Source organism: Chaetodon trifascialis, chromosome 2 (assembly GCF_039877785.1).
Source record: "Chaetodon trifascialis isolate fChaTrf1 chromosome 2, fChaTrf1.hap1, whole genome shotgun sequence".
Classification (NCBI taxonomy): Eukaryota; Metazoa; Chordata; class Actinopteri; order Chaetodontiformes; family Chaetodontidae; genus Chaetodon; species Chaetodon trifascialis.
The window spans coordinates 21,958,680-21,984,862 of record NC_092057.1 but is presented as its reverse complement, the minus strand read 5'-3'; the positions used below and the strand labels follow the sequence as shown (position 1 = coordinate 21,984,862).

Genomic DNA, 26,183 nt, shown 5'->3' with positions numbered 1-26,183 from the left:
AATCAAAAATGCAAAACAATTGGCAATTACCGCGCGGGGCCCTAATGGTCATTAGAATTTACAACAAGGTAATGAACTGAGAGTCAGCTCAGTCCATGCATATTCATAAAGCAATCAGGCCTTTGAAGATTAAAGAAGCGCTTCAAATTTAAATGAGGGCGCCAGCATGTTATCAGTGAGATTCAGCCTGCAAAAGTAAAGGATGCCTGGGACAGGAGTGTGCATTTATGAGTGTGTGTGCATATGTGTGTGTCTGTGTGCGATGAGGGTTGGGGGTCAGTTTGGTGTGGGGGATGGAGTGGAGGTGTAAGTATGTGTGTGCGTGCATGCGTCCTTGCATAAATGATGACGGTGTGTGTCATTCACTTGCTGTGCCAACTCGGATCTGCATGCTTTTGTGCAAAGCAAACTGCACCAAAACCATCATCTAGCCTAAAGTGATTCTAATAACCAAATTAACACTCTCTTAAAAATAAATGAGACCCCTATCTTCTGATCACCGTTTAAAAAGACGTGGGATTTGAATCTAAGATCAAATGTACAGTTAACTTGAGCTATTAGGGGGGAATGAGCTTTTGAACACAAAGCCCTCGAAGGAATACAGCAACCTATTAGTATACATTTATGAAAGAGTGCAGCGGCAGACACGGTTTGCTAAAGCGCTCTTTTGCACACACGCACACAATCAGAGGACTGTGACTTTTCACAAGTGCAACGTCGGATGTCGGACACAGGGGCCCTCTCTGTCCTGTATCTCTCTGCTCGAGATAAGGCTGGCGAGACACCGCCGTAGACGACCACCCACCCATACACAAGAGGTACAAATAGACGTGCACACACCCATTGACATGCGCATTCTGACAGATCAAGCCCAGGGCTGGGACCTGCAGTGAGACAGATAGCGGAGGAAGACAGATAGTGACCAAGATCACTGGGTTCAGACTAACATGACATCCTCGTCGTTGTGACTCTCCCATGGCCTCAGTATTATCACCATGGGTGTGAGAACGACAAAGCAATGGTCCTTCAGCACCGCAGCTTTAAACACTGCAGTCACAATAGGAACAGCAGAGGTTGAGCTGACATACTGAATAGTGATACTGTATGTGATAATGTGATAAAGACTCTGATGCACAAAATAATAAAATCTGGATCAGTTTCAGTCAGGGACCTGAATGAGGACTTAAAGAAAAAAGTTAAATTTTTTCATAAAAAAAAAATAAAAATCACCTCGTCAAAACCTCTGTTCTCACTCTAACCTCAAACTAACCTGCCCTCTTCCTAAAATATCACTTCTGTCCTTTTTGCTCTCATCCACCACTTCCTGAGCTACAGCTGTATCAAAGATACTTTTTCTTCTCTGTTCCTGTTCTGTCTAAAAATAAAGTCATTAACCTGCAGGTGGTGAAGCCGGCAGCTGGCGTGACAGGCCCTGACGCTGTCAGATGACCCCTGACCCTGTGATGTGACTGCCTGCCACGCTATTGACAGGACAGCGGCAGGACACGCTTATTTCTGAGGATACTTTTTCATCCCGCATGACGTGGCTGTGGACAAACAAGGTTGTTTCTGTCGTATAGCTTCGTTTGACAGTAGGTAGAAGGAATAGAAAGAGGCAGCAAATGTGTGTGTGCGTGTGTGTGCGTGTGTGTCTTCTGGCTTGCTCTGCAGCCAAATCTGTGAGAGTGAGAATGAGCTCTAGAGTGGATGTTGGAAGCCTTTAAGAGGTGCAGACATGCTAATGTAGCCAAAACTTAAGAGTTTCCAGTCCCTCGAGACAAACTGGTGGAGCGATGCGTGGAGAGAGAGTGTGAGTGAGAGAGCAAGTGAAAGAGATAGAGAGACAGCAAGAAAAGGAAAGGAGAGAGAGGGAGTAAAAGGCAGAGAGAGAGGGAAAACAGAGGGGAGGGGGCTGAAATAAGTATCATATGTTTCTGACAGATCTCGTCAACTCACAACACATCATGGGGCCCCTTCCCCAACACATTTATTACAGACAAAACACAGGTTCACAGGAGGGGGCTTACACTGTTTATGTGTGTGTGTGTGTGTGTGTGTGTGTGTGTGTGTGTGTGTGTGTGTGTGTGTGTGTGTGTGTGTGTGTGTGTGTGTGTGCGTGCGCGCACACGCGTGCGTGCGTGCATGCATGCATGCGTGCGTGTGTGCATCTGTAAAGAGGGGTGAGGGAAGCATTGTTGTATTCAGAAAACAGGTGTGTGTCTGTGGGTGAGTGCATGTATTTGTGTGTGTGCATGTATGTGTGTGTACATGTGTGGATGCATACTTGAACTAGCCTCCACCTGAATGGCCTGAGGCTGTGGTACTGGGGTTGTTAGAAGACAAACAGAGACACAGGAAGCCCAAGCCAGGAGCCCTGAGGATAGCACACACACACACACACACACACACACACACACACACACACACACACACACACACACACACACACTCACACACATACCTACCCTTAAGCACAGACACACACTCCCGCTGTCAGTCTGTCTGTCACATAGCAGCAACCTCACCATAAGTCCTGCTTCCTAAACCCACAAAACATTACTTTAACACACACATTCACCTCCTCTACCTCCCTCTTTTACACACACACACCCACACACTTAGGGCCCAGCCCGTCCCTCAGGCCCAGCGCTGTGTGCCAAGTCTGGCCTGGCATGGTCCACAGAGGGGTGTCCTCAGGCGAGGCTTGCCAAGTCAAAGACCCTTTCATGTTCAGCCTGCACGCCCAGAGTAGTAAAGCTTTAACAAACAGCCTGACACACACACACACACACACACACACACACACACACACTCACTCACTCACTCACTCACTCACTCACTCACTCACTCACTCTCTCTCTCTCTCTCTCTCTCTCTCTCTCTCTCTCTCTCTCTCTCTCTCTCTCTTTCACACACACACATACACACACAGAAAGCTATAAACAGTTTAAGGGGTCAAAACCAAACTCTCTCTCTCTCTCTCACACACACACACACACACACACACACACACACACACACACACACACACACACGCACATACATTAGTTTAACACCGCATCCATGCTTGAGAAGTAAACATCCACTAGACTTCAGCACTTGAACGCAGCCAGAGCCACTAACACTCAATCCAACAACAAAGGCTGACGAATCTCTGCCGACAACATTTGTGGGTGTTTAGAGCTTGGCTTCGGAATACAAAAATGTCCTCTATGAAAAATTCATCCGAAAAAACCATTCCTGTTCACCTTCATTAAAACTTAGTGGAGCCCACATCCAAAAATAGGACCGATTTTATCGGAGCCCACAGCAACTGTAGGATCAAATTAGAGTCAGTTTTTAGAGACAATGCAGTGCTTATGGTGAAAATATTAGCCGGTGTCCAATAATTACAACAGCATGCATCTGCGCCTTTTCAGTATCAATTAAAGTGATCACCGAAACAAAGGCTCACACCACATGTGCACTTGCAACACAAGCCATATGCACGCACAAACACACTGGCCACAGGAAAAGATATCACTACCGAGGAGTCTCTCTCTCACACACACACACACGCACAGACACACTCTCGATGCACTGCCCAGCAGCCCGCCCCTGCCCCCCTTCAGATACCCAGTGTGTATACGTGTGTGCTTATGAGGGGGGCGGGGGGGTGGGGGGCTGGTGGTTTGGAGAAAGGTGGCACTGTGCCAAGACGGAGCCTGCTAAATACCTTTGTCTCCACAAACCACAGGGACAAACAGGACAGGCAAGCTGCTGCAGGAAGACACGCTGCAGCCACAGAGAGGTGTTCCAAGAAATACGGCTCTGCTGTTAGAATGTTTTCCTCCTCATAAAGAAAAAGGGGGAAAGGTGGCTGCCATAATTAACTCAGTATCGATTCAGAGTCCAGGTTACAATAGAGGCAGTGCGCTGGAAAGAGGCAGAAGTGTGAGATGGTGGTCGATTTGAGCGGCTACAATGGCCTCATTAACACACATGGTTACACTGGTGAGAATGCAAGAGGTGCTAATGCTGCAATGGATAAACACAGGACGCAGTAATGTAGCAAGACCAGCACAAGAATGTGGAAGCACACTCATAAAATGTAGTGAGGAGAAACGATTTGTAAAAATACTAATTACAGTATACAGGACATGATAATGTCTTATATACCATAATATGGTATATATGGTATATGGAGTCCTAAATCATAACAATGAAAAGCATCTTGCTCCAATTACTCAGTGTAGGAAGACCAAACAATCATTTACGGCACTGATAACAGCCACATTTAGTCCATGAAACAATGAATGTGAATGTAAATAAAAACTATGAATCCGCTTCACCAGTATGCCTGTTTAATAGTGATTATGCCCTGTGCAATAAATCCAGTTTTACACTACGCTGCAGTCACATAGTTTGTGTGAGAAACCGTCATCTGCTCTTTTTCTGGGCCATCCATAATCTGGAGACAAGCTACGGTGTCCCTATGCATATCTTAAATTGTTTATCATGCAAATGATGGCACGCAGGCTGCTCTGCCCTCTTCTAACGGCCCACAGCTCCAGACTGCAGACCCCAGCCCCAGCTGCAACCATGAGACTCCCAGACGGCCTCAGCTGTCCCAAAGACTGAGAGGCACAGCTTCATCTCCAGCTCTGGGTGTATTACAGACAACTGCCCCCACCACCCCCGACCTCCAAGTTCAACCATCCTGGTTCTCAGGCTCCTATAGTCCGGCAGCGTCTTTCGAGCTCGGGCTCCTGTCTGTATAAGCTGCTCTCCATAGAGAAATCCATCTGCATCAAATGACATTTCAGGAGGACGGTGGGGAGTGGAGGGGTCGCATTCAGTTGAGTGTATGCGGTGCAGTGGGATAAATAACCAAGGGTGTAACATATTACACACAGTCCTGGAATAAACTGGACATGCAGCCAGTGTGGCAGAGGCACAGAGTGTAGGGACGGTATGTATTGAGATGCCTCATCTCAGTGTCAGCCTCTAACTGAGCAGGGTGAGAGAACATGGCAGCTAGCATATGGGGTATGGGGTGGCGCGCTGGCACTGCCAGTCTGGATCCATCAATCTTGGAAACAGAAAACAGAGGTGGTGGTGGTGGGGGGGGGCTTTTACACACATGTGACTGATGTATGGTCTATCCTGCATGTTGCCTGCATTTTCCGTTCTACCCGAAGTTTTATGCTTTATCTGTAATGTTTCCCTTCCCTCAGGTGATGTTATAACAGCGTTATAACACAATCAGATGTGGTGCCACAACAGGACATGATCTGACTCTACACTATCAACCTATTTATTAGAACATAGCGAAAAACCTGCCTGATACACAACGGCGAGAAACATAAGGCCGATAAATAAAGCTCCGCTCACGATGCCAGTGACCTTATGAAATCATGTGAACTCCACTGCATGATGATCTAAATGAGCAAAGCAAACCATGTTCGAACAGCTGACAAGGCCAAGAGGCATGTTGGATGTGCGCGTGTGTGAGGATGTGTGTGCACATGTCCGTGTGTGTGTGTGTGTGTGTGTTTGCGCGCGCTCATATGCAGGGCAGATGTTTAACAAACTGCACACTAATGAACTGTGGTCACTCTGTGTGACAGTGGGCTGACGAGCTCACTGCAGATAACAGAGGTCCCTTTACAATGCCATCTGCAAAGCTACAGTGCTGACTAATACAGTACAGTGGTGCACACTATTGAGTACTACTCTCCGCTTTTAGCCTGAATTGGCTTCAAATTAAGTCACAACTGCCCAGACAATCAGCCCAATCTGGCACACGATATCAGATCTGTTGTTCTGAAATGAATAAACATTCAAACAGGCTGGTCAAAATCAAATCCAACTCTGTAAAACCATTCAGAAGGGACCCACGCTTGTTTGCACAGCGACTCAGGATTTCACTCCAGCCTCATTTAGCCCCGGTGGACAAACAACAAACCAGCTGCCTTAAGAAGTCCTTAATTACTCAAATCAAGGAAAACACTGACAATTAGTGGCTGTAGGGTTCCTCAAATAAACGCTTCTTCCTTGACAGTTCAGCATAATTACATTCTCTTCTATCTCTTTTTAATTTTAGCATCAGAGTGAGCCTTCGCAGGCGCATATTTGAGGGAAGGAGAGATATGGCAGCGTAATAAGCCAGGGAGGGATAGAGATACATCTCTCACCACCACATGAGAGAGAATGTGGAGGCCACAGGATCTGAGCACATCTGTGATGCAGCAACAAACCAAAAGAAATCCATCTCTTTTTTTCTTCTCTCTCTCTCTTTCATAATGAGTTTCTTTGTCTGCCTCTGTGTGTGTCTTTCTTCCTATCTGCAAATGTTTCCTTTTCTCACAATCATTTTCAGGACGGCTGGTCTTCATGTGGGTTCATGGCTCGGCTGAGGGAGATTCGCAGCTCCTAAATGCAGCAGCAGATATTTCACACGTTATGCAGATTGGATACGTCCCTACGACCTGAAGCAACGGCAAGGAAATGGGCGAAAGCATTTGTTCCCTTTCGAAATAAACTCCCTACGAACCTCAGAGAGTGTGACCCACTGCATACCTTAAAGTCTCACTTGCCACATTTTTTTTTCTTGCTCATTTGTTTGCTCTGGCGTAGCAGCCATTTTAAGCTCCCACTGTGTTTACCTGTGATATTCTCCTGCTTGGGGATTATTCCTTGCAAGGGCGTAGATAAACAATCCTCGTCAAGTGGCGACACCTGAACGGCCACCTCCACGGGGTGATACACCCTCCGCGGGTGCTGATGGTGGGTCCGCGAGTGTGAGGAGGACGTGGAGAGGGGCGAGGCAAGCGGGGAGGATGGTGGCCTGTCCAGAGGTTTGTCCGTACAGAGGCTCCCGTGGCACTGCCTCCGTTTGTGTTCGATGAACAGCAGGATGTCAGCCAGGGGGAAGCGGGAGTGGCACTGGCCGCAGGTCAGCAGGTCCGGGTCCCCTTTTAGGGGCTCACCCTGAGCCACTCCCAGCCTGGGAGAGTCCTGAGAGTCTTCTTCTGGTAAAACACCTGACAGCGGCTCAGCTGGAAGGGGAGACAAGAAGAGGACTGTGAGACAGAGTTCAGTGACAGGGAGTGTTTCTGTGGAGCTGGTCAACAAACGTGTAGCAGAGGCGATGGAAGAACTGAGCCTCACAATGCTGCAATCTACGCAGACATCTACAGGAATAAGGTCAGGTTGTTAAGTGTGTATAAAAATATTTTTAGAATAGGAAGAAACGAAGGAAGAACGAGCACACAGACTACTTCGATAAGGACTGACATGTTCAGCTTGCAGGCAGCAGCCAAACGATTAAGTTGCTTGACCCTCTTTATTGTGCTGCCAATCTCGCTTTTTTAATGAACCTAACACCTCTGAGAATCAAAAAATAGATTCTAATTTGAGTTCAAGATGATTGGACCCCATTTCGTTAAAAGTGCTGGGATCTCGTGAACCAAGGTTAGACATTGAGGGGTTGGATGTGGAGTAGGTCCCTGAAGTACTGTCAGAGAGGGAGAGAGAGGAGAGAGAAGAGAGTGAGAGCATTTTAAAAGAAGTAATCTAGCCACACGGTAAACGACATTGGGCGCCCCGACTGGGATGCTGAGATAAGATGTGATGAATTCTTGCCGCCGGTTCAACCTTTAATTCCATGTCGGGTCAGACGAGAAGGTGGTGAGGGACTATGCAAGATAGGCCCTGTTACCTGTACGTTCAACTGCATTAAAGATGAGGGAATTTGCCCCTATTTTGCCGGAGCTTATCTTAACCAGCTTATGCCATGGACATAGACGAGGTGTGTGAGGCTGGGTTAGGTGGAAAGATTTTCTTCTAACCAAATAATCTCATTTTGATGCCATGCAAGAGTGATGTGAATAACTTTGAAAACTAAAATCTAATCCTTTTTTCAGACATCTGACTGTGCCAGAATTTAAAGTAGTTTAGGTCAGTGTTTCCCACTGGGCTACAGGAGTAGGTCTGCTTCACTATCAGGAAAATCATTAGGCCTCTTCCTTTGCTGTTTTGGACTATTATAACTCCCTGTTATAACAGTCAATCAATCATTTCATTTCAACTCACTCACTGAAAAATGGTGACAGGGATTTTTTTTTTTTTTTTTTTCAAAAGGAATTAAAGGAAAAAACAAATAAATGGACCAAGCATGTATGTAAATCTCCTCTCTGCCTGTTTAAATATGTAATTGTCCATTTCCTACATGACAGCTCACCACTGGCCCCTAAACAAAAGTATGCTGAGTGTGTAGTAGTTTCTTGATCAAATGAATAAGATGAATATAAACATAATTATTATGTCAAACTACTTGTAACTGAATTCAGAGGATCTGGGTCAGAGCCCAACTGAAATCATGTAGGCTGAATGAATGCTCTGCCAGCATGAAAAAGAAAAAGAAAACACTCAAAAATAGGTTTTGTAAATTATCCCGTGCTAACAGACCTTTAACTGCTGCTCTTTAAAACAGATTGTGTCTGCATTCTCTTTGACTGCTTTGCTTTATTTATCAGATATGTGCATCACAAGGAACATTAAATATACAATCACTTATTTGTGCAGAAGCGATCCCCTGCGTGCGCTTGGTCAAGCAGCACAGGGATAAAGTGAATCAAGTTCAAGTTCATAAGAGGCCTACAGGACCACAATCATATTGCGCCCCCCACTGACAAACCTTTGGACAATTATCCGACGAATGAAGGCGTACATGTTGCGAGAGCATAATTGGTTTCTACCCAAATGGGAACAGCATGCAGAGACACATTTACAACGAAAATAATTAAGGACAAAAGAAATACACAGGCTCCTAATCTCCGCTTCAAACTTAAATTACAACAGGCTGTATATTTGGAGATGTCTGCGAGTTCGCTGACGGACGGCGGGGTGTATTGATAAAGCAGTTCCTGCTCTTATCAGACGGAAATTCTCGCGCAAACAGAAAGGCACCTCGACAGAGAGGAAACTCTCTCGTGCAATCTCAATCAATGCCCTGCAATTTTAGCACACCCGCGCGTAAAACGACTTCCCTGGTTTCCTCTCTCACAGTTGTAAAACAGTAATGCGCGCGGAGTTTCCTGCGGATTTGGAAAGACCACCTATGGAACATGTATCTGTTCATGACACTAGGTGAGCCACGGCGCGTGAAATACACGCTGTTTGCACGGCAGCAGCGAGGAATTTGTGGCACAGAAACTAAATTCCCTGTGTGGAGCGCACACGAGGTCTCTGCGCTGTGGACAAGTGTGTATGTAAACACCACTTCCCCGTGTCCAAACTTCTCTACGGTCTGCAAATACATTCTAACAGCCAAAAGAAGAGTGCGAGAGAGAGCTTTACGCGCTCCACCTGAAAACTTATCAGCGAATGGCAGCGGACGTCTGCATGGGCTGCCGTCACATAGCCAAAGGTCTCTGGCCATAAAGCCCATGCATGCCCTTTAATGGCGAAAGAAACCTTGAAGGCTGCGTTATACAACGCGTTAACCAGCACAAGTTTAATGTGTCGCTGTCACATTGTTTCAAAACTTCCACCAGGCGCTCCGGTGATCAATTTCAAATAACCTGTAGTGTCGGATATCTTTGCGTTTTGTTCGTTTCACTCAGGACAGAAGCGGCTTCGTACGTGGCCGTATCATATCTATTAAAATTCCCCAAGGAAGTTACCCAACGCGACTGAAACCAGGAGCTGGCTCGCTGAGAGGCAGAAGCAGATAAATTAAGTCAGAATGCGATTCATGGGCACTTACGCGAAAACTCCCGTTTGCTCAAGTGCTGGGGTTTGCCTTGCTTGCGGCGAGACATGTTGGTTCAGTGGCGGCTTTTCAGCTGAGTTCACATTGGGAAATCCGTTCCTACAAGGTAGACTCCAGAAGAAATATCTTCATTGATGCGTCCGACATCCAAATGGGGAAAGCAAAAAAAAACCAAAAAACAAAAAAAGAATGAACTGCAGATCACACAGAGGGTGAGGCGTAGCGCGTAACGGGCTGTGCGGACCTCTTCATGACTTTTTCGCAAAGAGAGAGTGATGGGGGTACGGAGAAGCCCCCCTGAGCTGCAAGTTCAAGTGCGGACGTGACGTTCCTGCGAACTTGAACGTCAGGAGATGGACGGACTGAGACATACAACACATGGGCAGGGCGAAGCCGGCCAGTGGGAGGGGGACAAGCCATAATAAAAACCAATGGACACTCATTATGGACTACCTATGGAAGGAGGCGGGGGGGAAGGGGGAGAGAGACCCCGAAGACACCAATGGACAGAGGGCACCAAGGGGGCTGGGCTAAGAGAGAGAGAGAGAGAGAGAGAGAGAGAGAGAGAGAGAGAGAGAGAGAGAGAGAGAGAGAGTATTCGAGTCATCCGAGGAAGTGGAGGAGCAGCAGAGCGCATGAAGCAAGGAGAGCCATGCAGCAGGGATGTGGTGGAGGATGAACCCTGCTTTCCTGCCCCATTCATATTAATTAGTTTATTTTCAGCCTCATGTGAATATGCAGTGACTATGTAAATTACAGTACTGGTGGTTGTATTGTTACATTAAGATGAGATGAAATGTGTTTATTTCATTTTCATTCATTTTTACAGCCATGACAGGGACGATGTATGTCCCGTGTTTCTTTTCTACTTGTCTTGTGCAGTTGGTTTCATTTGAGAGGTTAAAGTTTTCTGTGAGGGACCAACGAGGAAGAGCTGTTTGTGCAGGTTGCCTGTCTCTGCAAAGTGGATCTACTTACTTTGGTTCTTCTGCAGAGGGCCCAGCAATGCAAATGTTAACCCATCTGGCCTGAATGCAAGAGAATGAGATACGATCAAATTAATATTAATTTAATGTAAAATGAGCGTGGTGTGGACACACACTACTAATTAAAAAAAAAAAAAAGTAGCCTACATTTAGAATCCATTACTTTTGATTTACAGCCTACAACATAGCTTGATTTGATATTAAAACAAAAAGTGTTCAATCATTTGCCTGAACAGTGTACCTGAGTGTGAACTGAAAACTACGAGGTGAAACAGAGGGTTGTGTTCTCAGCTGAATGTCTTCATCTGTCTGTCTGAAAGATAAGCCGAAACATTTCTTGACAGAGTACAGCATGCTAAGCATTTACAGTGGGACAACAAAAATAAAATTTCCATTCAAAGCCATGCAAGGGCATTAGAAAACACACTGCTGAGAAGTTGCTGCTTCTGATAGAGTGTACTGATATCATATATAGAATATAGAATGTTCCGAGGACCTGTGTTGAGCTTTTTATAGTTTTATTGCAATATCATAGCCTTTACTGCACAGGAGCTCAGACAGTTAAGACGCCAGGATTCACAGTCACAAGAAACCAGGCAGATAATTAGACATCTGAAACTGGAAGCAAACAGTGAACTAATTAAGACAAAATCATTTGTACAATGTTGATACATGGCTGCAGTTCTCCCGCATTGTTTGGTTCTGTTTCTGGTTGAAGCTCCAAAGCATAATGTTTAGCTATAGTAAACCTAAAAGTATGAGAAAAATGAGCTGAAGGATTAATGAGGATTAATGCATCAATGAAGTGTGGCTGCACTTTAAACGATAGGCTAATTAATTGCTGTGTAATGGAACCTCAAAGGTTTGCCCAGCTACAATAAGGAAAGTCAGACACTAGAGGAAAGCAACCTAAAGCATAGTCCTCTATACTAACTCACTTGGGCCGCATCATTACAAGTACATAATTTACATAAATAATCTAAACAAAGAGTTTTGTTTTTAATGGCTGTTTGGTTTGTATGGAGATCATATTAAATTATCTTATGACAAAATGAGGCAAACTAATCACATGTAGCCTATAAAAGCCTCCTCTCTTACTTAATACAGACTCATAAACAACAACAGGGACTTAATTCACATGATACATGTTTCATATTGATGTGAAAAGTACCTTTCACTGCTTTGTCTAAGTTGTGCTTCTGTTAGAAACAGACTAACTGCTTGTTTGGTTCAGTCTGATTTATTTGATTTTATTCAAGTGAATTCTTAATCGTTTTATTGATGTCATATTGGTGCCTCTTGATTGATCAGGCTGAACAACTGCAGCTACCTCGCCTCCTGTCTGACAGCGCGATACTTTGGCGCCATCTAGTGCTGCGATTAGAGACTGACTCCAAATGCACATCATGCATGTGTAGTTTAGTGGTGGTACTGAGCACTGACTATCAAAATGTTTTGTTTGTTTTAAAGAATTCAGAGTTGCACAAAAATATTTTCTCTAAATGCAAACTACAAATTATGAAATACTAATAATGCTGCTACTCAAATGAGCTATTTAAAAAAAATAGAAAGGGTTAGACGCAAATTTTCATAAAGCTAAAAAAAAAAAAAAATCACAACATTATTCTAGAATAACCTACTTTGTCATGCTTTCTTCCATACACAGGCCTACAGTGTATAGTAATACGATATATAAGCCTGCTTGTATACTGTAGAATCATTGTGCGAAAGCTAATCTAATCAGGGCCACTCAGGGTTCGCTGTCACCACGGCGTTACATAACCTCATGCGCTTCCTATACGAGCACATAGCGCCACCGTGAGGCCAAGACGCGGTAGGGTTGGAGGAGCTGGGCTGGGCAGCGGGGTTTGCAGGAGCAGCAGCAGCATCGCCGTTCATAATCCTCCAGCCGACATATCGGATGCTGATCGTCCGCAGAGCACCTGGTGAGTGACACTCGTCCCTGTGTGTGTTGTGTCTAGAACAGGCCGCCCTCGTTGTTTTGCGCCGCTTTCTGAGGATGAAGACGGTGAAAAGAGCATCGCGACAAACCTATATGTCGTCCATAACGAGAGAGCCTTGGCTGCACATTAGCAGACAGCCTCCGAAACCTGATTTACAAGAACACGTGAAAAGTGTCATCATAAATCTGTCTGAATTAGCCTCTATTTGACTCCAGGAGGGCGCGTGAATGAGGAGGGATATCCTGAACGTTCAGGATCATACGCCTCAGATGACAAGTCGGTAATAAACATAAACACTGTAGCCCACGCACTGAAGCTAGACATCTATTTATCCCACAATGTGCATGGTCTTAGTCTAACATTAGATTATTTTAAGGGAATATTTCTCTCCAGCGTGCTGTCATCATTAAATAGCCATGATAAACGCCGGGCTGAGACACGGCCTAACTGGGCTAATTTTCAGGCTCTGTGATTGGCCAACTAGAACCCATCGGTTGCGGCCGCTTACAAGCCCTGTTGATGCGTTGTCATGTGCAGAGATTTATATGTGTGAGTGGACAGAGCCGTGTGTGGTCAAGCGTCTGAAAGGGAAATCTGGGCCAGTATGAAGCCAGGCCACTGAAAGGGTTAACCTGTTCATTCTGCCACTGGGGAGGATAGAGGCGGGGGGAGACTGTCAAGTCCCATTGAGATTAAATTGATGCATAAACAGGAGTCCCAGATATGACCAAGTGTGCATGATTAAATCCCGCTAATTCACCTATGGCTCGTTGAGAGCGTGAGTCAGCAGGGCCTGTGATGCTCCTGCAGAGGGAGGACCGGCTGTTTGCCTCAGTGAAAAGAGCTGTTGTGCTGTTTCATGTGCATGGGAAAATCTGACAACAGCATGAGAATCATATGAGAGCACCATGGGGAGCAGAGATGTGAGGAAAAACATCACTGCTCCCTCAAACTACGCCGATTAAATTAGCTGTCCTGATGTACATGTATCATCATCAGGACATCTGTCTCATCAAGTCATCCTCACTTCCTCTCTCTCATGGTATGATATGTAACTCCTCCTCTGTTTTTTCCAGTGGCGTGGTGACTGGGTGACTGCAGAGCAATTCAATTTGGGAGTTAAGGAGGATGCCTGGAATTCTGTAAACTGTTAGTGGATTTTTACTCTTGCAGGCATTCTTTCATGTTGTTTGCCGCTCTACAGGGAGAGATATGCATGTCAGTGGCCTCGGGTGATAGCTGAAATAGCTGCAGTGCATCTGACACACAACACACACGCCATACACAGATGTTGAAGTCATTTTTTCTCAGTAATTGCATGAAGCAGCATGCCTTAGTCACACCTACAAACTTATCTTTCCACTGATCAAAGTGTGACTCATAAATAGATAAAGATAGAAACAAAGATGGATAACCGCAATCTAACACGGTTCCTGTTTTCAGCAGGGCACGTTGAGGGTCAAAGGTGAGCTCGTGAGGCAGAGATGAGTCTGACTTCCTGGTTCCTGGTGAGTGGCGGGGGGACGCGTCATCGTCTCCCCAGGGAGATGATCTTCGTGGGCAGGGATGACTGCGAGCTCATGCTGCAGGTACAGTGCTGCCGCTCTCTGTTGACATTCTTCATGTGGCTGGATTATAATATGAAGACCTGATATTAGCATGGATTACAGTGATTGACTGGATTTTGTGTGATTTAGTCCCGCAGTGTGGACAAACAGCACGCCGTCATCAACTATGAGCCGAATACAGACGAACATAAAGTTAAGGATCTGGGCAGCTTAAATGGGGTGAGTGTTATATTTTTCTGCTCTTCTCTGCTTTATTTGTAGGACTATTTTAGAAAAGACAGCCTCTGATATGTAAGGGAGAGACTGTGTTATAACAAGATTTTCTATGTACATCATCGAGCAAGAGCTCGATTCCAAAGATCTTTTTTTTAGGTCCCTCTTCAATCAAGAATGTCTTTTGGTTATTGTTCCTTTTCTTGGATGTTTAACTTTCACTGTGCAGAAAGATGAATCATGTGTTTCTTTGGCTGTCAAGCATTCTGCAGTATTTTCTGTCCTGCCAATACAAGCTTTTGGATCAAATTTAAGGATCAATTATACTTGATGATTATTAATGTAGTTTTCTTCAGAAGTCCTTTCTATTTTACAAAAAAAGGACAACCAAGCTTAACCTCTCCATGGATAATGCTGCCATAACACAAACAGACAAGACTTGTGCCAAAAATAACAAAATGATGATTTAATTTGATCAGGAAATATCTGTTTTAAGAATTCTCATCAAACATCTTCAAGGCTTTGGGACTTGGTTGATTGATTGTTAATCTTGACCCTGTTGTTCTTAATTACTCTCTGCTCTTATTTGCAGACATTTGTCAACGATGTCAGGATACAGGAGCAAATCTATGTCACACTGAAAATTGATGACAAATTGAGGTTTGGATATGATATCTTTTGAATATGCTCTTCTATACCTGTGACACACAGGACAAGGTCAGTGTACATGGACGACAGTGTAACTTTATCTGTTCTTGAATAGCTGTGAATGCTCACTGCACTCTGACTGCTGAATTATAGATGAGGCTATCAGTGCATGTTTCCCACCCCTGCAAAGAGCTCACCATCTTTTACCTTAACCAGCCTCACATACCAACCTGTTCACTGTGGTTCGAGGGGAGCTGCATATTCCAGAGGAGGCCCTCAAGGTTAGACAGCACGTTGTGCATGTTGTGAGGAACGAGCAGCCCAAGTTCATATGTTAATGGGGAGAATAAATATGCCTGCTGAAACAGTACAGGGAGAAAGCTCGTGTACTTTTTCACCAGTGTGCAAAAAAAAAAAAAAACACAAGAAGAGGATTTTAGTCAGGGCGAGAGAGAGAGAGAGAATTCTGCTGAACTGGGCAAAATACTACTTCGCAAGATTGATGAATCTGCTGTTTCATCACAGCAAACTGTCCAGGTAGCTGTAGAAAGGAGAGGATTTCATCTTAATTAGGAGGAAGAAAGTTCAGTTCATATTTAGAATTCAGAGTTAAGCCCAATAAATATGTGACATGAATGTTTTCTGAGATTTCCTTAAACAAAATCTGGCTGCCTCTCCGCAGACTTAGTGGTCTAACCTCTTCTTGCTTGTCTGTCAGCATGAGAAGTTCAGCAGCCAACTTCAGCTCAACCAGAAGAAACCTCCAGAGGTGGACTCGTCGAAATCTGAAGTCAAAGCCTCTGCGCCGCCAGCAGCACCAGTGTGTGAGGGGGCCGCCGCCAAGCCCCCCGAGGCCAGCAGGGTGGAGGACAAGACGACAGGTGAGAAAGTCTGAGGATGCAGCATTACTCAGCTTATGAGTTATGAGTTATAATTGGCAATAAATACATTGATAAACACTGATAACACATTAAATGCATAAACACTAACATTCTATAAATGCAATGTGATATAAACCATTATTAGTCAATGTCGTCCCAAATAGCTAATCAGTAATAAAACTCGTAATTAGTTGCTGGCAGTGAACACCCAGCTGTGCCCTGCATTGTTCAGCAGTTGCCCTGATGGTGATCTTTGTTTAAGCTGCAAATGTTTCAGTTGTGGTTAACTGGCGGGTTGTTTTTGCCAGGGGACATAGCAGTGTTGCACAGAGGCACGCCCCTCTATGGCCAGCCTGCCTGGTGGGGAGACGGAGACACTGATGACCAGCAACCTGGGAGGCCTGAGGAAAAGAGCTCAGATCGGAAGCGAGAAAAAGCCGAAACAGGTGTTTACAATGCTGCAAAAAGTACTACCTTATGTGATCTTATGATGTAGTTGAAGCAGTAATTAACTTGGATCGTGTTATTTAAAATATCTCTATTTTTGCAACTTGGCTATTAACAGCTTTAAATATGTTCAGTCTTGATAAATGTACTGCTACCTCCCTCACCTTTAGTAGACTATAAGCTGCTAAATACATGTTTGCTTTTATTCTGACAGACACCAAGAAAATTACAGAGGTCCCAAAGTCTGCCCCACAAACAGCTTCCAATCAGGAGCCCAGTTACTTTGAGATCCCAACCAAGGACGCTCCCTCAGCAGGTAAAACAAGCCCTGAAGGCCCCTCACGAGAACAAGAGGCTGGTGCGGAGACCACCCATGGCCACGCCTCCTTCACCATTGAGTTTGACCCTGGGGCGACAGGTAAAGTGACTGTCAAAGATCGAGTGGCGAAGGTGGGACCAGAGACCAGGCCACGTCCTAAAAGGGCTGTTGGGGAGGAGCTGAGTCCACTTCAGACAGCCATGGTAGCTGCAGAGGTGAAAGTTGCTGACTGGCTGGCCCAGAATGAGCTGCCGTTGGCTCTGAAAGACACAGTTGCAGAGGATGACGGGGAAAGTGTGAAGAGTGATGTTCCTGTACAAATGAAGAGTCTTAAAGGTGTGTTTGTGCAGCGTGTGCGTCTGTATTTATTTTAAGATGTGTGTATTACTTGCTCTCTACACTCTGACCTATTACTGTCTTCTACACCCTCCCATGGCAGACAGTAAACATGAGGACGGCACGCAGAGCGACTCAGAGAACGCACTTGGAGACCAGCGCCGGGCTGCAGCAATGGAGGAACGCTCATGGGGGCTTTGGGGCGGTGCAGGGATGAAGATACGAGAGGGTCGTGCTAACGTACCAGAGGGGCTCTTCGCAGAGGAGGACAGTCCTGCTCGTCGTCGCAAGTCTTCGACCTCTAAAGTGGCGGGTGGATTTGTGGAGAGGCGACGCGGCTCGGCACCACATCAGCAGAATGGCCGTGATGAGTGCTATCACCATGGGGATGATTATAGTGAAAGAGGGACTTATACCATCGAGCTGGAGAACGGAGATCATGAAGAGGAAGAGGCGAGGAAAATGATTGACAAGGTGGGGAAGGAGAAACTCACTGAAAAGCCCTTTCACTAGATTTAGTCAAAAGTATGATTATGTCACAAAACAATCCTTTTCATACATGTTTGTGTATGCTTCTTCACTTTTGCATGTATGTATGTTGCAGGTGTTTGGTGTAAATGAGCAAGAGACGGTGTGTGTGTCCAGGTTGGGCAGTGCTGACCAAAGAGAGAGGCTCACCTCCCAGAGGTCTGGTACCGCAGACAGAGGAAAGCCTGGACGCATGGAGACAGAGGTTTTTAATTCAAACCAAAAACTTGCAGTCCAAAAATGTCTCGTCTTCGTTAATTCATTTTTATTTTAATTTGGTTAAAACAGCCACTGCTGCTGGCTTCTGTTTAAATACTACAGATTTTCTCCTGTATCTGTCATGCTGTCTTGGTCCAGGTTCTTCCAGAGGAGCTGGTCGTGGGTGGTCCTCGCTGGGTCTCACAGTGGGCTACTCTGGCTGCAAGTCACATTAGGACAGACCCTGAGGGATCCGGAGGGGAGAGTCACATCATGGTCACAGAGGAGAGAGGTACGTAAAATCCCATCTGAACAGCAAAATCAGCTCGTCTGAAGTTCCTGATCTAGTTTGGTTTAGGTGTCTTAATATTAAGAATCATGAATCATGAATCCTTCTACCAGAAGATATTGGTGAAATTGACTTGTAGTGAGAAACATGGCCGAAAGATTGATGCACATTGTCATGCTATAACCTTGTCACAGTGATTTTTCAAAGGGTTCAGGTAAGAATTACAATGACTTCAAGATTTGGGGGCCACTGGGTCCACGATAGCACATGAAGAGAAGAGTCAGGCAGTCAAACTGACTCATTAGTCATTTACACAAAAGTCTATGTAAAGTTTGCTAACATTAGCTCAAATTTAGCTGCCATAAGCTACTACAAGGGTGTTTTTAACTGGTTATGAATTCAAGTTTTCATTTGTAGAAAGATTAATATTTCTTCTTTCAAAAGTCACATAGTGTGATTTTAAGCATTGCTATGAACAAATGAAAAAAAAATCATGTAGGGCTTTTATACTGTAAAGGGTCTTTACACAACTTTTTCAGCACTGTAAAAATGACAGAGAATTCATTAAAGTAGGAATAACATCTGCACATAACACAATCGATTTCCATGGTTCATCTGGTAGAAAGATAATTGCTGAATCAAAACCACGCCAACAATGCATCAATTCTACTAATGTGCCACCCACCATTGATATGTAATACGCATTTATCAGAGGACCCACTTAACTAATATGTTTTTTTCTCCTTCTAGCTGAAATAAGTGAATCCAGCCACTCAGCCTCTTTTGCCTCATCTGGCTACACAGAGCGTAAGAGGAGAACCCTGCCACAACTGCCTGGTGAGGAGGTCGTCCTAGGAAGGAGGACCCCAGGCTCAGGCCTGCGTGCAGATATGGGAGAGAAACAGGACACAGAGCTACAGGAAAAGGAGAACCAGGAGGAGAAGATGGTCAGGGGAAAGAACCGGCCTACCCATGGCACTGGAGGTGTAGGCGGTCATGGTGGTAGCCCCAGCCGCTCTTCACCAGCCAAGTCGCAGGACAGTGGTGGTGGGAGATCAGGCAAGTCAGATAAGTTGGCCAAGCTCCCCCCTCGTCCACTGACCAGTGGGGAGAAAAGGATGGAGGAGGCACGGAGGAGGAAAAAGGAAGAGGAGAAGGCTAGGGAAAGTAGTGGGAAACCGTTGGTGAGGCAGGAGAGTTTTACTGTGGAGAAGCCGAGCTCCAATGTGCCCATTGAGCTCATACCTCGTATCGATGGGGTGACACGCAGCAGGACTCAGACTCGGGAGACTGGCATTGACAGCGCCACAATTCAGAAAGACTCAGAAGCTGTGGCAGCCTTTCTAGAGACCACTGTATCAGACCAAGGTGATCCACCAAGTCAGTCCATTGAAGGCTCCATGTCACCAGAGTCAGACGTGGACACGACCAGCACGGTAAGCCAGGCTGATGGAGCAAGAAAAGTCGTCCAGAAACGCCGGACTCTTGCATCACAGCAGAAAGAGAGAACGGTAGTGTGCTCATCCAGTAAAAGCCCTGCTGGGGCCCGAGAGACCCAGGACAGGAAGGTCAAGACCAGGGCTTCTGGTCCTCCGCAGCCCAGCCGCCCCTGGACTTCCCTGGACCTAACTGATGATGACGTCAACTCCAACTCACTCCTCTCTGACTCCCAGCACACCTCCACACAGGAATCTAGAAGCTCACATGCCAGAGCCCAGGCTGCGAGCACAACAGTGGGGGCAAGTACCAAGTCAAGTCGGGCTAAAATCACCCAGGCGCCAGCCTCATCTGCCCCCAATAAAACCACCAGTGTTCCCAAGCCCAGGCCCACCAGGGCTTCCCTGCTGAGGCGAGCCCGGCTGGGGGACTCATCAGACACTGAACCTGCCGATCTTGACCGGATGTCGGTAGCCTCTGAGGCCTCCACCACAAGTTCCACATCCAGAACAGGGATGGCAAGAAGGGGAATGTCCAGGATAGAGGCTCTGGCACAGCCAAGGAGGCCGAGGGTGGGTTCTCCATCAGCCCAGAGTGACTCAGAGGCCACTGTGACGAGGAGTAGAGGTTTTGGTGCTCGGAGTGCAGCAGGTGATTATGCCATCAGGCAAGGACTGAGGGGGTCTCATGTCACAGCAGTGTCTGGATCCAGAGCTAGGGCAAACAGTGCCTCCAAGCTGCCTGACAAAAATAAAGGGACATCTTCCTATGGACATGTCACACCTGCGTGTAAGTAGTTTTTTCCAGATCCATCCACACTGTATGCTACCTGCCCAGCACCCCAGAGAGAAGACAGACAAAGTTAGCCACTAGCTACTGAACATCGTGCAACATTAAGCAGCTAAAGAGACACATTTATTTCTTAGGAGTTAATGGAGACTAGAGTTGAAAGAGAGTGAATACTGGATTTACGTTGGTCAGGTTATCAGACACATGACTCAGTGTGTGCTAGATGTGTAAATAGCCAACTGCTTGCTAACACATTTGCCATATCAACCTGAATGTTGAGTTTATAGCACATTATAAACACGATCTAAACTTAACTTCCACTCTCTCCAGCTGGCTCCCGGTGGCGCCGTGTGCCTGTCGAGTACGCTTCCACCTCAGAGGACGAGTATGGCTCAAACCGCCATGTATCCAAGCAGGGCCACACACGGCCATTCCCCTCCACTCGGGTAGCCCAGCTAGGAGGTTCAGCCCCAGCAACTCCGAATCCTGCAGGCCTGGCTGCTCTGAAGCAGCACTCCAGGGAACAGGACGAGTATATGAGAGACTGGACAGCACACAGCGAGGAAATAGCCAGGTATGTAGGTGAGAGGTACGTAGGTGAGAGTTTGGAGCAGTGATGAGTCAACATTCAAACATGCCTCTCCTACTTAGACGTATATGGACGTTTTTCTTTATTTAATTTTGTTTTGGGTTAAACAGTGCTTTTGATGGCTGTGAGTTCTTGTCTGAGTTATAAGAAGCAAATATTACAGTAAAACAAGAAGAACTTTTGGTGTAACACATGTCAGATGGTGATTTCTTATTTGTGTTTGTTCATCAGGATTAGCCAAGACCTAGCCAAAGACCTAGCCATGCTTGCCAGAGAAATTCATGATGTGGCAGGAGAGATCGACTCAGTCAGCCCTGCAGCCACTGATCCTGGAGCTCTGGTAGGCAACGCATTATAAAACAACCACAACATAATTTGTTTTTCTCATATCTGCCAGATTCAGTAACTGCAAAATATCAGGAGTTTCATTTATTTGCTGTTACCCAGATTCAGCCTGTTCTTAATATAGTCAAATAATGTTAATGAACTGATCAGCAGCAGGATCTGATTTCTCTTGTGTGCCTATTAATTCTGTTTTAGTTGGAGGAGCGTGTATTTGATGACAGCTTGGACCTGGGCAGCCCTACAGAGCACAGAAACATTGTGGGAAGCAGTGAGCGGTCTGTGGAGCTTCGCCCCCGAGGATCTGGTGGACAGAGCTCCCGCTCCATCCGCAGACAGACATGGAACAGAGATGATGTGAGTCTCTGTGTCAGTATGCTCCAATGCTCCATACTCATAATATACAGAAATTCTGCATATCGTAGGAATACTCCAGAGTTTGATTTTTAGATGTTTTTCTCAGTCAAGTCTGTATTTCAAGTGTGAGTAAGCAGACACACTGAGAACTTTGTATACACAACTTAGTGTGTAAACACTCTGAAAGAAGTTTAAAAATGTAGATCATATAAAATTTATTTTCTATCTCTGTGGTTGGTTAATTTCGACAGTAGTTAAGAAATTTGTTGAAAATTGTGTGTCAATACCACAGTGTGTCACTAGAGGGTAGTCTCAACATGCCAACTACAATCCCCCCCCAGCAGACAAAACATACGTCTGTGTGTGTAAATGCATATACGTATAGTTATAATATAATGATATAATTAAGCTAAATTTAGCAACAGTTTTGAAAGCATTGTGATACCTTCTTTAGTTTCTATCTGCAATTCACCATCTACATTCATTGTTTGCCACTGTTAAATAGAAATGACACTAATGTGTTTCTATTCATCACCTGTCAGGCGGTGCTAGACAGTTTACTACTAGCATCCGTCACTCAACTCTCCACCAGGATACGTCAGGCTGTCGACAAAACAACCTGCAAAATCAGGTGAGTATTGTGATACATCGCTAAGCAAGAAGTATGTTTATGGAGGAATGTGCTGTTATTCTAATTTGTTGTAAATTTAATACTGGGAAAAGAGCAAATGCAGGATAGAAGTGGCAAAGAGGAAACATATTATACAGTGTGTTAAGAATCCTGCCAGTGTTTTATGTTGTAACTAGGCCAAACAGCACAAGCTGAGTGGCACATCACAAAGGTTTACACTGACAATCAGCCACATATCTTACTCATTATCACAGGCAGGATGACAACACAAAGGCCTTTTTTCATTCCTAAAGTCTGCAGACAATGTATGAATGAAATCACTTTAACCGTCAACTAATACTCAGAGGTGTATTAAACATATTTTCATGTGTTTTGCTTTCATCTATTTTTGTACTAACTTGGCTTCCAGGATCCTCTTCAAGGATAAAGAACGAAAATGGGAAGAGATTGAGAACAAATTGCAGGAAGAGCATGACTCCTTATTACTGAAGAGCTCCAATAAGGTAATGAACCTCTGTCTGATCTGCTGAAGGCTCATGAAATAGACCAGACAGTAACATCTATACCACGGTAGCTGCATGGTTCTAGGGATGGTAGGTTGGTCGATGCACCATTTGTTCAGACTGAAATATCTCAGTCAGTTTCATTTAGGACGTTCACATTCCCTCAGGGTGAACCAATCATTATGGTGATCCCTTAACCTTTGCTGTAGCACCAGCAGGCCCAAATTTCACATTGTCAAATATTTTGGTACTAATGACATTCCCATCAGCTTCAGCTGTCCTTTGTGTTTATTGCTGATTAGCAAATGTTAGCATGATAACACATGAAACTAAGGCGGTGAACATGGTAAACTTTGTACTAAACAACTGTATGTTAGCATTGCTAATCTGCGCATGTCAGCACGTTGAAGTTAGCATTTAGCTCAGTCGCAATATGTTGACCGCTGACTCTCTTAAAACAAAATCTGCGCAACCAGAATCTTTGCAAGAGTGAAGAAGTGTATTGTGCTTGTGAATTGTGAGGCATCTTAATACAGTTGTCAGAGGGACGAATTTCAGGGAAGTCTAATCAGCATAATGTGTGCTTTTTGGAATTAATTTGGCATAAATGAGTACAAAAAGGCAGTTTGATCAAGCTTCAGTAATGAAATAACCTTCCTAAGAATTGGTTTATGTCAGTAATCCATTAGCTTTCAAAGGATGGGATTAATGCCATTCAGTATTACATGCACTCCTTGCATTTCTCTGTAGTTACACAAACCACACAATATCTGATTACTCACTGAAGCAATCACAGTGAGTGCCGACAGAATTACAGCTGTCTGAGGGATCAAATCAAAGAGACGCCTGACTTGCACATACCATTTAGATCACCTTGCAAATTCCCTTTTTGGAGAGCAGAGTACACCAAATTTGGTTGTTTTGATGGAGAAAAAGAAATTACGAGCTGTTGTTGTGGGTACGATAAAAACACGAGTCCACAAAATTTCACTGTGGTCATAAATTCTGCATTTAACCCAGTCTGGCCTCATGTGAACCCGTGAAGAGATATGTCTATCCACCAAACTGTCCCGGGGTTCATAAAGCATCACTGAGTGTTTGTGGCACAGTTCCAGGCTCATTTCTGCACCAACCAAGAGGGATTGAGTTGATTTATCCGGTGTTGGGACTTTCACTTGCTTAATCACATCCTCAACTATTTTTGATTTTTTTTTATTTGTTCTCTTAACAGGAAATTTCAAGCATTATTCAAGACCTGAAGAGAGTGGAAAGACAGCTGCTCGGTATGGAAGTGATGCGAATGATTTTAGTGAACTAATACACATAAAATTACAGGTATCTGTATTTTGTACTGTTTGGTACTGCGTTACATTCAAGAATACTAATTTTGAATATTTGTTATGTGTCAATGTAACAGTAATCGACATGATGGTGGACCCAGACGGCACCCTGGATGCCCTGTCCAATTTGGGCCTGACTAGCCCCCTGACAGACCAGAAGATCAACCCTGGGACTCAGCAGGGGGCGTCGGTGTTGCACCCCGGGGCTGGAGTTTCCTCCAGCACACTCTCTTCCTCCAGGCCTGAAGGACAGGCCACTGAACCCTGTGGACCTTCAGACCACTTGGCAGAGCAAGACCCAGGGTCCCAACAGAGCTCTAGATCCTATAACTGATCCATCAAGGATAACTCAGAGTGCATCCTTTATGTTGGACATATCCTGAAGCTCCTGGAAGCAGATGGTGCTGGGAGGCTAGAAGATCTTTAAGTATTTGGTTTCAGGCAAAAGGAGGAAAGGAGGAGAATGATGCCTGCTCTGTGGGAAAGCCCGGCTGCCCTAACTGTCAATCAAACTGACTCGTGATAGGACTTTGAAAAGTCCAACATTACCAAATAGCAGTTCTTGGGATGTGAAATATACAACATGATAACATAAAAGTATTAATCGGTGGGCTAGTGAAGAAGCTTTGACATAATATACAGTAACCCATCTGTGTTTTTGTGTTGCAGCTCATTCTTATTGTCCATTATCCTAAAAAAGAAGAGCCCATATCAAAGATGAGGGGATGTAATGTTACAGATGAACTCGGTCTTGCCATTTAATCACAAGCCTTAAGATGTTTGTGTTTGAATCATAAGCGTGTTGGTCAGCTGACTTAAGGCTACTGCAAAAATCTAAAGAAGAAAGGTGCAATGGTGTCAAAACAGCATTCAACAGAGGTGTACGTGAAAAAACTTCTATCCTGCCATAGAATTATTTATAAAAATAAATATATCGGCCTGTTGGGAATGCAATCCCCAAACCTGTCTCAGTAATGATTTTCCATCAGGAAAGGCCAAGTTGCTTATTTGCTGGGAAAAGAACTGGGTATGTACAGTATGTACCAGTATAAATGTTATTTACAGTTAAATCAAAAACTCCCATCCATGCCTTTTTTCTTGTGGCGATGTCATTTGAAACCTGTGTATCAAAGATAGACCATGTGTGTTGATAGAGACTCTAAAATCAAATGTAGCTCCCAGAAAGGTTTTCCTCTTCCAAATGTATTTTGTCACAAGTGCCCGGGATCAAACAATCATTACAGTCGGAGATGCTACATTGTAAGGGAGAAATTTGTTTTTTTGCACATTACAAAGCTGATAGATGTTAATATTTGTCTATGAGGGAGCAGGACATGATGTGCCCCAGTGACGCTCCCTCACCATGTCAATGTCCTCGACCAAAAACAAAGCAGGGTGAAAGCCAGCTGCCTGTAGATGAGCGCGTTGTGAAATTTTTTCCTAATCACAAACAAAATGTTGTGTTTGAACCAGCATAGACAGGGGCTACCTCCAAGTCCTGCAGCTGCATTTTACCGTCAACGATGCAATGGAAGGATGGACACTGTAATGACTGTAGGTTTTCCAATGTCTTGCCTCATACCGATGTTTACACATGAATGTAACCTGATCAGAACTGATGGAAAATTTTAGCCAAAACAACTTTAATAAAGATTGATAACTGCATTTTGTCTTTAATTCTGTTTGAGCATTTGGAGAATTTTTGTTTGGATGTTTTGTATGAAGTTTTTTTTGTTTTTGTTTTTGGTTCTTTGTAATGATATTAGGTTAATGTTGACCTTGCAATACCTGCGTATTGTTTGTCTCATTTCCAATAAAATGCATGATAATCATGAGCTTTGGTTCTGTTTTCAGCATTAATTCCACTGCAGTGCTTCACAACCACTTTCTCTGCGACATTTAAATGCTGCTTACATGTTAATACCTCAATATAACACTGAAAGGTGTTATTCTGCATTCTTAATACATTACTTACTATTTTGGTTCACTCTCACCCCTTAATGTCTTTTCTGATGCAGCAACCAGCTGTTTTTTGTGAAAAATCCACTGTGCACTACCTGC

The 26,183-nt window shown here is 44.7% G+C and overlaps 2 protein-coding genes across 4 annotated transcripts in view; one reads left to right on the top strand and one right to left on the bottom strand.

Annotated features, from left to right (window-relative positions):
• The window catches only part of bcl11ab (BCL11 transcription factor A b), a 33,742-nt gene extending 23,714 nt beyond the window's left edge, over nucleotides 1-10,028 (bottom strand). The window contains exons 1-2 of the mRNA XM_070973262.1: nucleotides 9,752-10,028; nucleotides 6,648-7,040 (exon numbers count right to left, since the gene is read on the bottom strand). Coding sequence (XP_070829363.1) covers nucleotides 6,648-7,040; nucleotides 9,752-9,806 — 448 coding nt within the window. The 5' untranslated portion in view covers nucleotides 9,807-10,028. The remainder of the gene's footprint in view (nucleotides 1-6,647; nucleotides 7,041-9,751) is intronic.
• A 2,524-nt stretch (nucleotides 10,029-12,552) lies between these two features.
• On the top strand, nucleotides 12,553-25,957 carry cep170ab (centrosomal protein 170Ab). Of its 3 annotated transcripts, none has more exons than XM_070973241.1 (20): nucleotides 12,553-12,689; nucleotides 13,784-13,856; nucleotides 14,154-14,296; nucleotides 14,405-14,494; nucleotides 15,081-15,159; nucleotides 15,359-15,417; nucleotides 15,855-16,017; nucleotides 16,326-16,463; nucleotides 16,679-17,119; nucleotides 17,223-17,593; nucleotides 17,724-17,852; nucleotides 18,005-18,137; nucleotides 18,885-20,360; nucleotides 20,691-20,934; nucleotides 21,181-21,289; nucleotides 21,490-21,648; nucleotides 22,191-22,279; nucleotides 22,689-22,782; nucleotides 24,014-24,065; nucleotides 24,200-25,957. In XM_070973241.1, exons 3-20 carry the CDS (start codon nucleotides 14,192-14,194, stop codon nucleotides 24,454-24,456), a joined length of 4,188 nt encoding a protein of 1,395 aa, XP_070829342.1. In that variant the 5' UTR covers nucleotides 12,553-12,689; nucleotides 13,784-13,856; nucleotides 14,154-14,191; the 3' UTR covers nucleotides 24,457-25,957. The 3 variants fall into 3 exon arrangements, with proteins under 3 accessions (XP_070829342.1, XP_070829343.1, XP_070829351.1); XM_070973250.1 differs by having other exon boundaries at nucleotides 12,577-12,689; nucleotides 15,081-15,163; nucleotides 15,363-15,417; XM_070973242.1 differs by lacking the exon at nucleotides 13,784-13,856 and having other exon boundaries at nucleotides 12,570-12,689; nucleotides 14,151-14,296.
• Nucleotides 25,958-26,183: the final 226 nt, after the last annotated feature.

What these genes read in the sequence shown, in the direction of transcription:
- cep170ab (XM_070973241.1), top strand. Translation starts at nt 14,192, where the DNA reads ATGAGTCTGACTTCCTGGTTCCTGGTGAGTGGCGGGGGGACGCGTCAT. An exon ending in CAAATTGAGGTTTGGATATG is followed by an intron (nt 15,160 to 15,358) that starts ATATCTTTTGAA and finishes AACCAGCCTCAC; the next exon opens with ATACCAACCTGTTCACTGTG. An exon ending in AAAACAACCTGCAAAATCAG is followed by an intron (nt 22,280 to 22,688) that starts GTGAGTATTGTG and finishes CTTGGCTTCCAG; the next exon opens with GATCCTCTTCAAGGATAAAG.